Here is a 12,968-nt window from a genome sequence, read left to right as displayed (position 1 = left end):
CTTCCTACCTGGGGAGGGGAGGAGGGGGGCGTGTAGATGGGAAGGGAGGGACCGGGGTGGTTTGATGTTTCTTCTGTATTTTCAAGGCTCATCTCAGAGCTTGGTGGTTTGCGTTTATTTGTTTTAATTGACTTTATTTTTCAGAGCAATTTTAGTTTTACAGAAAAAATTAGACAGAAAGTGCAGCATTCCCGTATACCTTCTTCCCCATCATTACAGCATCATACAGAATACTTTCACTGCCCAGAGATGTCCTGCGCTCCCCCTGTTCGTCCCTCCCACAGGTTCGGTAGTTTTGGGTGCTGTGTTTCCTTGTGGCTTTTTGCCATTTCTACAAGTGTATAAAGGAGCCCTGGTGGCACAACAGTTTAAGCACTAAACTGCTAACTGAAAGGTTGGCAGTTCGAACCCATCCAGCAGCTCCCTGGGAGAAAGTCCTGGCGACCTGCTCCCATAAAGATTACAGCCTAGGAAACCCTACGGGGCAGTTCTCCCCTGTCACATGGGGTCACCATGAGTCGGAATCGACTGAAAGGTACCTTTCAGTGTAGAACCTCTGACAGTGAACAGTGATCTTCGTGACTAAGCAGACAGTCCGCAGAGTCCTGAGAGCACAGCAGCTCGGCCAGCACAGCAGGCGATTTCAGTTTGGAAGGTAGGCCGCGGGCGCCTGGGGCCTGGAGCGGGCCCATCCATCAGAAGCCGAATTCACCATGCTTCTCTCTTGTGTATTGGTTCTCAGGGCGGCAGCAGCAGCTGGACGCTGAGCGCCTGGACGACTATGTGAATGCCGACCACGACCTGTACTACAACACTCACCGGTCAGTGGAGCCCCCGTCTGAGAGGCCTGGCGAGAGGCGCCAGGCCGAGATGAAGCTGCTGTACGGGGACGGCGCCGCCAAGATCCAGGCCATGGAGGCCGCCGTGCAGCTGAGCTTCAACAAGCACTGTGATCTCAAGAGGCCCAAGTACTGGCCGGTCATCCCCCTGAAGTTCTGAGTCCCTTCCACTTGGTATACTGTCTTCATCTCCCCTTCACTGTGCATTCTCAGGGGAAGGGGTATGGGGCTGAAAAGCAAACATGTTCGCCAGAATCCCAGCGTGCCCATCCTGGGGGTGGGTGTCACGTCAGCCACGTGGAGGGGCGGCAGGACGCGTACTGTTGCCACCACGAGGTATTCCCTTGCGCACTGTTGCCATCGTGAAATATTCTCTCTTAACAGAAAATGATCATTTCTTATATATTATGCTTTTTTTTAATATTGTCATTAATAGGGTAGGATTCATTAAAGTTCGCACTTGCAGATGCTGCCTAGTTTTTTGCCTTTTGATATTTTCTTCTCTCTTTTACCCAGCTGAACTATTCAGATACCTTAAATAAGCCAGGGGTCCTCTCTAACACCAGCTCCTTTCGATCTCACAGAAAATGATTCAAGCATGCAGTCAAGTAAGTAAATAGCACTTCTCTGTAATGCAGGGCTCGTACACTTGTTCTATGAAGGGCCAGAGAGTGAATATCTTTGGCTTTGCAAGCCGTATGTGTTGTGACTATCAACTCTGTCCTTGCAGCATGATAGCAGCCAAAGAGGATATCTGAGCAAATGAACATGGCTGTATTCCAATAAAACTTTATTTATAAAAACAGGCCATGGGCCAGATCTGGCCTGCAGGTATAGTTTGCCCATCCCTGCTTTAATGAAATGAAAGTCACCCGTGTGGCATTATTATTGTTGTCATCTCCACAGAGCTTGAATGTCATACAGAATTGAGAGCCATGAGTAATAATTCCCAAGCCTGGTCACCTCTGTAGTCCGCTGTAGTGTAGAAAATGCATAATTGAGTTCTTACTATATATACCCACCCACTGCTGTCGAGTTGATTCCGACTCATAGTGACCCTATAGGACAGAGTAGAACGGCCCCATAGAGTTTCCAAAGAGTGGCTGATGGATTTGAACTGCCGACCTTTTGGTAAGCAGCCGAGCTCTTAACCACTTCACCACCAGGGCTCCTTACTATATATAGCAGATATTTTTTGATAGGGGAAGATATTTCATTTCTGAGAGTAAAAATCTAAGAATTGGTGTAGCAGTCCATTTATGAAAACCAGCTGCCTTTTAAAAAATAAGTTATTACAGTGTGTTGCTAGGGTGCGCCCGCGTTGACCTGTCACGATTAGCACATCCATCAAAGGCTGGGGAAAAGATTCAGTATTGATGTGTTTCTCCCTCCAGACACTCAGCTTCAAGTTGCAGCCTTCGCCTGGAGACAAATGCATTTTTTGCGTCAGCTCCGGGTGCTTATTTTTCCAAGCTCGTTTTATTACTCGAGTTTCAATTTGTGCTCAGGCATTGCAGACAAAATCCAGAATGAACTTTCCCCTGAGGTGACACATGACTAAAATTTCAAATCTTTATTATTTCTGTTTTTCATCTTAAACTCATATGCCTAAATATGGAATAAATGTGACTCAGGTACAAATGCAAACCACAGTCTGTAATTGCAGCCGGTTTTTAGCCATTCGAGAGTGAAATGTTTCTCTTTGCATAGCACTCTCATACCTTCCCCCAAAGAAACCACCAACTGATCCCACCCCTGCTGGCTTTGTCACGCTGACAAGTCCCTTTTGCCTCTCAGCGCTTCGCTTTCTTGCCTTGAAATGGGGTATTAATCATTCTTATGGGCTCGTTGTGAGGACTACATTGAGTTAAAAACCAGTTGCCATCTAGTCAGTTCCGATTCATGGTGACTCCATGTGTTTCAGAGTAGAGCTGTGCTCCATAGGGTTTTCAATGGCTGATTTTTCAGAAGTGGGTCGCCAGGCCTTTGTTTTAAGGTACTTCTGGGTGGACTCCAACCTCTTGGTTAGCAGCTGAGCACGTTGACTGCTTCTGCCACCCAGGGATTCCTACACTGAGTTAATGCGTAGTGGGGGGCCACGTGGGAAGGAGTCAATAAATGATGACTTCATTTACTCCCTTTCTTTAAAAAATGCCAGCATGCCAATGGAGGTCCCAGGTTGGCTTCTTGACACCTCATTCCCACCCTTCCTTCTTCCCAGTTGCGTCTCAGATGATTTGTGACCAGAGGGACCCATGACTTGTTCATTTATTCAGCAAATATTTGAGCCCTTTCCATTCCAGGCTCTGGGGATGGGAAGTTGCTAGACTGGAGTCTTCCCTGAAGGAACTTAGTTCTGGGAGGGGAGGCAGATAGGTCTGCGATGACAGTCATTGTAACAAGTGCCCTGCTAGAGGAAAGAGACATGAGGGCAGAGTTTTTCAGCACAGAGCCGTATTGACATTGACTTGTGGCCAGATACTTCTTTGCTGGAGGGAGGGCGGGGTGCATTCAGAGGACATGTCCTGTGCATTGTAGGGTGTTTTGCGGCATCCTCACCTCTACCCACTAGATGCCAGCAGCACTTCCCCACCTCTGTTGTAACAAACAAGGATGTCTCCAGACGTTGCCAAAGGTCTGGGGGGTGGGAAGGGATCACCCCCAATCGAGACCACTGTACACAGGTGAGGAGAAGGAAGAAGGTCAGGGGCAGGGAAGGTCAGGGGCTATCAAATAGCTTCTCATGTTTGGAGAACTACAAGTGGTTGGTGAGGCTGGGCAGAGAGTTCCTTTGGGTGCTGGCTAGAGAGAACACTAGAGCTGCGGTGCAGGTCAGATCACAAAGGGTACCCAACAAATGAGTTTGAGCTTTCTCCCAAAGAGCTACAAGGAGGCAGGGACCATTCTGATAGGTGCAGACTCCTCAGCTGAACTCACACGGGTGTTCTGAGAACCATAAACAACGAGAAGCCAGCTCAAGGCTGGACTGCCAGACTGACCTCTTTCCCAGCTGCCAGCAAATCTGTTTACCCAAGAAATGTGAAAACAAGACCCACTGTTCCCAGTCTGCCTGTGGATTGTTTTCTCTCCCCTTTCTCGTCTTAATCCCAATTTTGCTTTTGTTTGTTGACAGTAGTCTCTGGCTGTTCTCCTTCGTGGGTACGTGAGAATACCTGAGCAGGCAGAGCTTAACTAAAAGTCTCTAGCTCTCCGGCTAGTGCTAGAAAAATCTGTGGATGTCTAAACTTACAGGGTCGGATGCCCTTTCTCCAAAACACCACCCTGCCACAGAGGGACACAGAGATTGGAGGAGCCAGGTGGAGATGGGGACACCACGTGTAAGCTGCCTTAGTCTCTTTGTGCTGCTCTAATACAAATACCACAAGTGGGTAGCTTTTCAGAACAGAAATTTACTTTATCACAGTTCTGGAGGCTAAAAGTCCAAGTCAGGGTCTCAGCTGCGTTGATTTTTTGTCGGTATTCCCAGGCGTTACTTGATTCCTTTGCTTTTAGGTGCTCCGCACATGGCATCTGTCTTCCGCTGTGTCTGCCCTGCTCATTTTATAACCCAGAAGTGATGAAGTTGTTAACATAGCAAACACACACAAACACACCCTATTTCCAAACAGGATTATATCTACAGGTATAGGGGTCAGAATCCAACAGATACTTTGGTGGAATGCAGTTCAACCTATAACCCATGACTATTGCAGAAAAGATGTTCCACCTCACTGGTAATCGGAGAATTATAAATTAAAACATGAGTGATATTTCTTATCTTTCAGATTGACAAAGGTTTAAAAAGTGTGCAAACAGCAAGTGTGGGCCAGGATGGAGAGAACAGGAACTCACACTGCAGTGGGTGTATAGACCGACACACCGTGTTGGAGAGCATATTGGCATTGCCTTGTCAAATGAAAGCATGCACACTTGACCCAGCAATCCTACCCCCAGGTATATGCCCAAGAGACTCACCCTCCCACATGAGCACAAGCAGGTGCACTTCAGAATGATCACTGCCACATTTGTAGTAGCAAACAATCAGAAACAACATAAGTGCCCATCTACAGAACATGGGCTAGTAGACTGTAGAAAACCCACACAATGGCATACTTTATGAGCCCTTAAGAGAACTGAGCTAGACTCCCCATATGAACCTACCCATCTGTCAGTTTGTCGTACTGTGGTGGCTTGCATGTTGCTATGATATAGGTAGTTACGCCACCAGTATTTCAAATACCAGCAAGGTCACCCATGGTGGATAAGTCTTGGCAGAGCTTCCAGACTAAGACTAGGAAGAATGCCCTGGTGATCTACTTCTGAAAATCAGCCAATGAAGACCCTGTGAATCACAACAGAACATTGTTGATGTAGTGCTGGAAGATGAGCCCCCTAGGTTGGAAGGCACTCAGAATACACAGTGGGTGCAACAAAGGACTCGAGCATACCAACAATCGTGAAGGTGGCCCAGGACCCAGCAATGTTTTTTTTCATTGTACATGGGGTCACCATGAGTTGGAACCAACTCAACGACAACTAACAAAAACAATAACAGCCTATATGAAAATTGTAGTATCTAGTAAAAAATAAAAAAAGGTAGATTAGGTACAGTATGATAGCATTTATAGAAAGCTTTCGAAAATACATACTCATGGACGCACACACATGTATATACTAAAATCTAGAAACATTTCATGGAAATGATTCACACCAAGTTCAGAATAGTGTTTACCTCTGAGTAAGGAGAGAGTTGGTGCACTATCCCAAGGGGCTTTTACTGGCTAATGTTTCATTTCTTTATATCAGGAAGGCTGTAGTAGAAACCCAGTGGAAGATGATGGAGACCCAAAATACATCAACCCCTATACTGACGCAAAGTGGTTCATCTTTTACTTCATTTCTAGGGTTAAACATTACATGGAACATTATCAAATATTTATATAGAGCTTACTGATGGACCACACAATGCTCTAATTGAGTTACAGATAACAATTCTTAAACACCTATGACAAACCTATGAGGCAGCTATTACAGGTCAAACTGTTTGCCAAAACCCTTAGGTCAAGTGCATTTCAGAATTCAGACATTGTACATTTCAAAAGTAAAATAACATACTGCAGAACTCGTCCCAATGGGCTGGGGTAGCAGCCTGTCATCGAAGACATGCAGTGAAATGGAAGAATATTCTAAGTGGGATAAATAAACACCATAAACCCAACCAAACCTACTGCCATCAAGTCGATTCCAACTCATAGCAACCCTATAGGACGGAGTAGAACTGCCCCATAGGGTTTCCAAGGCTGGAATCTTTCAGAAGCTGACTGCCACAGCTTTCTCCCTTGGCGCTGCTGAGGAGTTCGAACTGCCAACCTTTTGATTAGCAGCGTTCCATTCAAGTCAGGTCTCATCACCAAATCATTAAGGTCAAGCTCAGTTTTACTGCCAAAAAAATTATGAAAAAACTAGCTTTCAGAGCTTTTGAGATTTCAGACGTGTGATGAAGGGATATTATTATTCACATTTTACAGATGAAGAAAGTGAAGCACAGAGAAATCAATCACCCAGGTTCGCTTCATGAAGCCTGATATTCTAACTCCAAAACTCCCTGCTTCCACCTGCTTCACTACGCAGAGCACAGGGAAGAATCTGGAGCTGATGACCACCCTCAGCCAGATCCTAGTGCACCCCATGCTGGAGCAAAGGTAGATTCTCGTCCTAGCTCTGCTGGATCCTATTCTGAGGCTCCAGTGTGACTCTGGATAACCCTTCTGCACCCTTCCTCTGCATTTTAAAACGAGGCTGTGGCAGGGATAAGAAGAAGGGACACGTTCCAGAGATACTGAGGACGTAAGACATTCTGTGGTTTGATGATTTGGGCAGGTGAAGAAATAGTCTAGGATGGCTCGGGTTTCTTTCTTGGATGGCGATTCTATTCAATGAGGTCGAGAAAACAAAGAAACGGGTTTGGGAAGGATAATTAATTCCATTTGGGACACAATGAGTTTGAAGAGCTCACAGGACATCCAATTAGGTACCCATCCTGTAAGTTGCTGGGTATGTGGCTTTGGAACTCAGTGGAGGGGGTCTGCATTAAAAATACAGGGTTTTGAGTCCTCAACCTTATGAAGCTTGAAAAGGGGATGGTATAGAGACTAAGAGAAATAGACCAGTGACAATGAAGCCCTGAAGAACAATGCCTTTAAAACAAAGATGAAGATCCCATGAGAGCAACGGAGAAAGAATGGCAAAGACAAACAAAGAGGACGAAAATCAGGAAGTAGAAATGTCTCAAAAAAAAAAAAAGGTAAAAAAAAAATCACATGTAGGACAATCAGATAATATGGCTCCCCACCTCGATGCAAAGATGTCCTGGTGGAGCAGTGGTTAAGCACCCAACTACTAACTGAAAGGTTGGAAGTTCAAACCCATCTAGTGGCTCCACGGGAGAAAGACCTGGTGCTCTGGTTCCATAAAGATTACGTCCTTGGAAACCCTATGAGACAGTTCCACTCTGTCACATGGGGCCACTATGAGTCACAATCAACTCAACGGCACACAACAACAACTGCGATGCATTTGAGAGTTGTCAGGGCCACCAGAGAAACAGAATCTAATCAATATTTGTTAAGGATTGAATTGTGTCCCCAAAAAATATGTGTTGAACTTTAACCCTTATACCTGTGGATGTAATCCCATTTGGGAATAGGGTTTTCTTTGTTAATGAGGCCACATCAGTGTAGGGTGTGTCCTAAACCTAATCACTTCTGAGTTATAAGGAGCAGTATAGACACTGAGACAAGCAAACAAAGGAGGGGTGAAGATAGATGTCACGTGAGGATCGCTAAAGAACCCAGAACCAAGGCTACAGAAGCTGAAGGAAACAAGGACCTTCCCCCAGACCCAACAGAGAGAGAGCCTTCCCCTAGAGCCAGTGCCCTGAATTCGAACTTCTAGCCTCCTGAACTGTGAGTAACTAAATATCTGTTCTTTAAAGCCACCTACTTATATTTCTGTTATACCAGCACTAGAACACTAAGACAATATCCTAGATCTAATTACCAATTTCTGGGACGTTCAGGGGGTAGACTAACATGCCGAAAGATACTAGGAAGATACAATCAACCAAATCCAGAATTTGGGAAATTCTAAAGGGCAGATGACCCAGTTTCTTCAACAAATGGGTTTTTAAAAAATGTGTATCGGGCTGGGGGATGGTGGCAGGGAGGCTGTTATAAGATGTAATGTGTGGACCTTGTGTGGATTCTAATTTCAACAAATTAACTACTTAAAAAACACGTTTTTGAGATAATTGGAGAAATCTGGACATGGACTAAGTGTTAGAGGATGATAAGAAATTATTAATTTTGTTAGATGTAATTGTTACGTTTTTGTAAATTTTTTGGCTGTGATAAACTATATAACAAAATATTTGCCATTTCAACCATTTTTATGTGTACGATCCAATGACATTAATTACATTCCCCATGTGCAGCTGTCACCACTACAGTGATCATATTTTTTATCTTAAAGATACTGAAAATGTACAATTGAACTGATACGATGTCTGGAATTTGCTTTAAAGTACTCCAGGGGCAGGGCATGGGGGCAGTGGCAGTTGAAACAAGATTGGCAACCATGTTGACAATTGTGGAAGCTGGGCAATGGCTTCATGGATGCTCATTAGGCGCTTCTCTCCAGTTTTGGTTAAGTTTGATAATCCCATCATAATTTTTTTAATGAAATAGAATTTAAAGGAAAGAGGTTAACAATATTAAATGTCATAGAAAATCATTGGTTCTAAGTTTTCTCTTTTCCAAGTTAAATATCCCAAACTTCTTTCTTTCTTTTTTTTTATTCTGAAAATATTCACACCAAAACGTTCACTGGCACAACTTCCACATTTACAATTCCGTGATACTGAATACATTTTTCATGTTGTGCCACCATTATCGCTATCCTTTTCGAAAATATTCCACCAAATTTCTTTAACTGTTTCCCTTTTATATGATTCACAGATTCTCCTGTGTTATCGTGCCCCTCTGGGCACACCACATATGATACCTCGTTTAGTTCCCCCAGAACAGGACTGAGAGGTCCGTTTCTCATTTTCCAAATACAGAAGTGAACTTTAGTTTCAGTAACTTGCCCAAAGACATAAAGCTAGGAAATGAAAAGGGTGAAGATTTGAACCCAGGCTTCAAATCTTCCCAAGCTCTTGGCCTCTATGCTAGACTTACCGCCTTGGCATTGAGGGTGAGGAAACAAAAGACTTGGGTGAGCCCCAGGATTCTAGCTGGGAGAATGGAGAAAAACCTCACCATTGACTGAGCTGGTGAATTCAAGAATTAAAAAAAAAAAAAAAAACAGATGGGGGATTGCCTGTAGTTGTAGGGAATAGAACCAGAGCAGTTCTGCTGTTGTTGTTAGGTGCCGTCAAGTCGGTTCCGACTCATAGTGACGCTGTGCACAACAGAACGGAACACTGCCCGGTCCTCCGTCATCCTTACAAGCGTTGTTATGCTTGAGCTCATTGTTGCAGCCACTGTGTCAATCCACCTCATTGAGGATCTTCCTCTTTTCCGCTGACCCTGTACTCTGCCAAGCACGATGTCCTTCTCCAGGGACTGATCCCTCCTGACAACATGTCCAAAGTATGTAAGACGCAGTCTTGCCATCCTTGCCTCTAAGGAGCATTCTGGTTGTACTTCTTCCAAGACATATTTGTCCATTCTTTTGGCAGTCCATGGTATATTCAATATTCTTCACCAACACCACAATTCAAAGGCGTCAGTTCTTTGGTCTTCCTTATTCATTGTCCAGCTTTCACGTGCATCTGATGCGATTGAAAATACCATGGCTTGGGTCAGGCACACCTTAGTCTTCAAAATGACACCTTTGCTTTTTAACACTTTAAAGAGGTCTTTTGCAGCACATTTGCCCAATGCAGTGCATCATTTCATTTCTTGACTGCTGCTTCCATGAGTGTTGATTGTGGATCCAAGTAAAATGAAATCCTTGACAACTTCAGTCTTTTTTCCGTTTATCATGATGTTGCTCATTGATCTAGTTGTGAGGATTTTTGTTTTCTTTATGTTGAGGTGCAGTCCATACTGAAGACTGTGGTCTTTGATCTCCATTAGTAAGTGCTTCAAGTCCTTTTCATTTTCAGCAAGCAAGGTTGTGTCATCTGCATAACGCAGGTTGTTAATGAGTCTTCCTCCAATCCTGATGCCCCGTTCTTCTTCATATAGTCCAGCTTCTCGGATTATTTGCTCAACATACAGATTGAATAGGTACGGTGAAAGGATACAACCCTGACACACACGTTTCCTGACATTAAACCAATCAGTATCCCCTTGTTCTGTCCAAACAACTGCCTCTTGATCTATGTAAAGGTTCCTCATGAGCACAATTAAGTGTTCTGGAATTCCCATTCTTCGCAATGTTATCCATAGTTTGTTATGATCCACACAGTCAAATGCCTTTGCATAGTCAATAAAACACAGGTAAACATCCTTCTGGTATTCTCTGCTTTCAGCCAGGATCCATCTGACATCAGCAATGATATCCCTGGTTCCACGTCCTCTTCTGAAACCGGCCTGAATTTCTGGCAGTTCCCTGTCGATATACTGCTGCAGCCGTTTTTGAATGATCTTCAGCAGAATTTTGCTTGTGTGTGATATTAATGATATTGTTCTATAATTTCCACATTCAGTTGGATCACCTTTCTTGGGAATAGGCATAAATATGGATTTCTTCCAGTCAGTAGACCAGGAAGCTGTCTTCCATATTTCTTGGCATAGACGAGTGAGCACCTCCAGCGCTGCGTCTGTTTGTTGAAACATCTCAATTGATGTTCCACTGATTCCTGGAGCCTTGTGTTTCCGCCAATGCCTTCAGAGCAGCTTGGACTTCTTCCTTCAGTACCATTGGTTCCTGGTCATATGCTACCTCTTGAAATGGTTGAATATCGACTATTTCTTTTTGGTATAATGACTCTGTGTATTCCTTCCATCTTCTTTTGATGCTTCCTGCATCATTTAATATTTTCCCCATAGAATCCTTCACTATTGCAACTTGAGGCTTGAATTTTACTTCTGTTCTTTCAACTTGAGAAACGCCAAGCGTGTTCTTCCCTTTTGTTTTTCTATCTCCAGCTCTTTGCACGTGTCATTATAATACTTTACCTTGTCTCCTGGAGCCGCCCTTTGAGATCTTCTGTTCAGTTCTTTTACTTCATCATTTCTTCCTTTTGCTTTAGCTGCTCAACGTACTTAAGCAAGTTTCAGAATAGATTTGACGCATTGAACACTAGTGGCCGAAGACCAGATGAGTTGTGGAATGACATCAGGGACATCATACGTGAAGAAAGCAAGAGGTCATTGAAAAGACAGGAAAGAAAGAAAAGACCAAGAGGGATGTCAGAGGAGACTCTGAAAAAAGAGCAGTTCTATGGGCATCTCAGTACACGGCTCTGACCCAGCTGTGGGAGGCTTGGGCCCAAGGCAGAAATTGAGCAATTGTGGACCTAATCATGGTAATAGATTCCATGGGAGTAGATTAAAGCATTTAGGGAGACAAAAAACCAACCCTGTTGCCATCGAGTTGATTTCAACTCATACCTGCCCTATAGGACAGAGCAGAACTGCCTCATAGCGTTTCCAAGGCTGTAAATCTTCACAGAAGCAGACCGCCACATCTTTCTCCCACAGAGTAGCTGGTGGATTTGAGTCGCCAGCCTTTTGGTTAGCAGGTGAGCGCTTTAATCACTGTGCCACCAGAGCTCCTTTTAGGGAGACTATAAAGGTTAAAAGAAAAGAAGACTCTCTTTTTTTCTTTCCAATAATTTTTATTGTGCTTTAAGTGAAAGTTTACAAATCAAGTCAGTCTGTCACGCAAAAACCATATACACCTTGCTACACACTCCCAGTTACTCTCCCCCTAATGAGACAGCCTGCTCTCTCCCTCCACTCTCTCTTTCCGGGTCCATTTCGCCAGCTTCTAACTCCCTCCACCCTCTCATCTCCCCTCCAGGCAGGAGATGCCAACATACTCTCAAGTGTCCACCCGATCCAAGAAGCTCACTCCTCACCAGCATCCCTCTCCAACCCATTGTCCAGTCCAACCCATGTCTGAAGAGTTGGCTTCGGGAATGGTTCCTGTCCTGGGGCAACAGAAGGTCTGGGGGCCATGACCACCGGGGTCCTTCCAGTCTCAGTCAGACCATTAAGTCTGGTCTTATGAGAATTTGGAGTCTGCATCCCACTGCCCTCCTGCTCCCTCAGGGGCTCTCTGTTGTGTTCCCTCTCAGGGCAGTCATCGGTTGTAGCCAGGCACCATCTAGTTCTTCTGGTCTCAAGATGATGTAGTCGTTGATTCACGTGGCCCTTTCTCTCTCTTGGGCTCGTAATCGCCTTGTGTCCTTGGTGTTCTTCATTCTCCTTTGATCCAGGTGGGTTGAGACCAATTGATGAATCTCAGATGGCTGCTTGCTAGCATTTAATACCCCAGATGCCACTCTTCAAAGTGGGATGCAGAATGTTTTCTTAATAGATTTTATTATGCCGATTGACTTAGATGTCCCCTGAAACCATGGTCCCCAGACCCCTGCCCCTGCTACACTGGCCTTCGAGGCATTCAGTTTATTCAGGAAACTTCTTTGCTTTTGGCTTAGTGCAATTGCGTTGACCTCCCCTGTATTGTGTTCTTATCTACTATGTAATAAGTGAATGCCCCTCTCCCACCCTCCCTCCCTCCCTCCCTCCCTCCCCTCATAACCACGAAAGAATGTTTTCTTCTCAGTTTAAACTATTTCTCAAGTTTTTATAATAGTTCTTATAATAGTGGTCTTATATTGTATACAATATTTGTCCTTTTGCAACTGACTAATTTCACTCAGCATAATGCCTTCCAGGTTCCTCTATGTTATGAAATGTTTCACAGATTCCTCACTGTTCTTTATCCATGCATAGTATTCCATTGTGTGAATATACCATAATTTATTTATCCGTTCATCCGTTGATGGGCACCTTGGTTGCTTCCATGTTTTTGCTATTGTAAACAGTGCTGCAATAAACATGGGTGTGCATCTATCCGTTCGTGTAAAGGCTCTTACTTCTCTAGGATATA

General features: G+C 44.3%; 1 protein-coding gene across 1 annotated transcript in view; it reads left to right on the top strand.

Moving 5' to 3' along the window:
* Positions 1-9,072, top strand: part of GEMIN8 (gem nuclear organelle associated protein 8) — a 29,743-nt gene extending 20,671 nt beyond the window's left edge. The window contains exon 4 of the mRNA XM_003416041.4: positions 743-9,072. Coding sequence (XP_003416089.1) covers positions 743-999 — 257 coding nt within the window. The 3' untranslated portion in view covers positions 1,000-9,072. The remainder of the gene's footprint in view (positions 1-742) is intronic.
* The last annotated feature ends 3,896 nt before the right edge of the window (positions 9,073-12,968 follow it).

Source organism: Loxodonta africana, chromosome X (genome assembly GCF_030014295.1).
Source record: "Loxodonta africana isolate mLoxAfr1 chromosome X, mLoxAfr1.hap2, whole genome shotgun sequence".
In the NCBI taxonomy this organism is placed as follows: domain Eukaryota; kingdom Metazoa; phylum Chordata; class Mammalia; order Proboscidea; family Elephantidae; genus Loxodonta; species Loxodonta africana.
The sequence above is the reverse complement of the archived record's forward strand: the minus strand, read 5'-3'. Positions and strand labels throughout refer to the sequence as shown.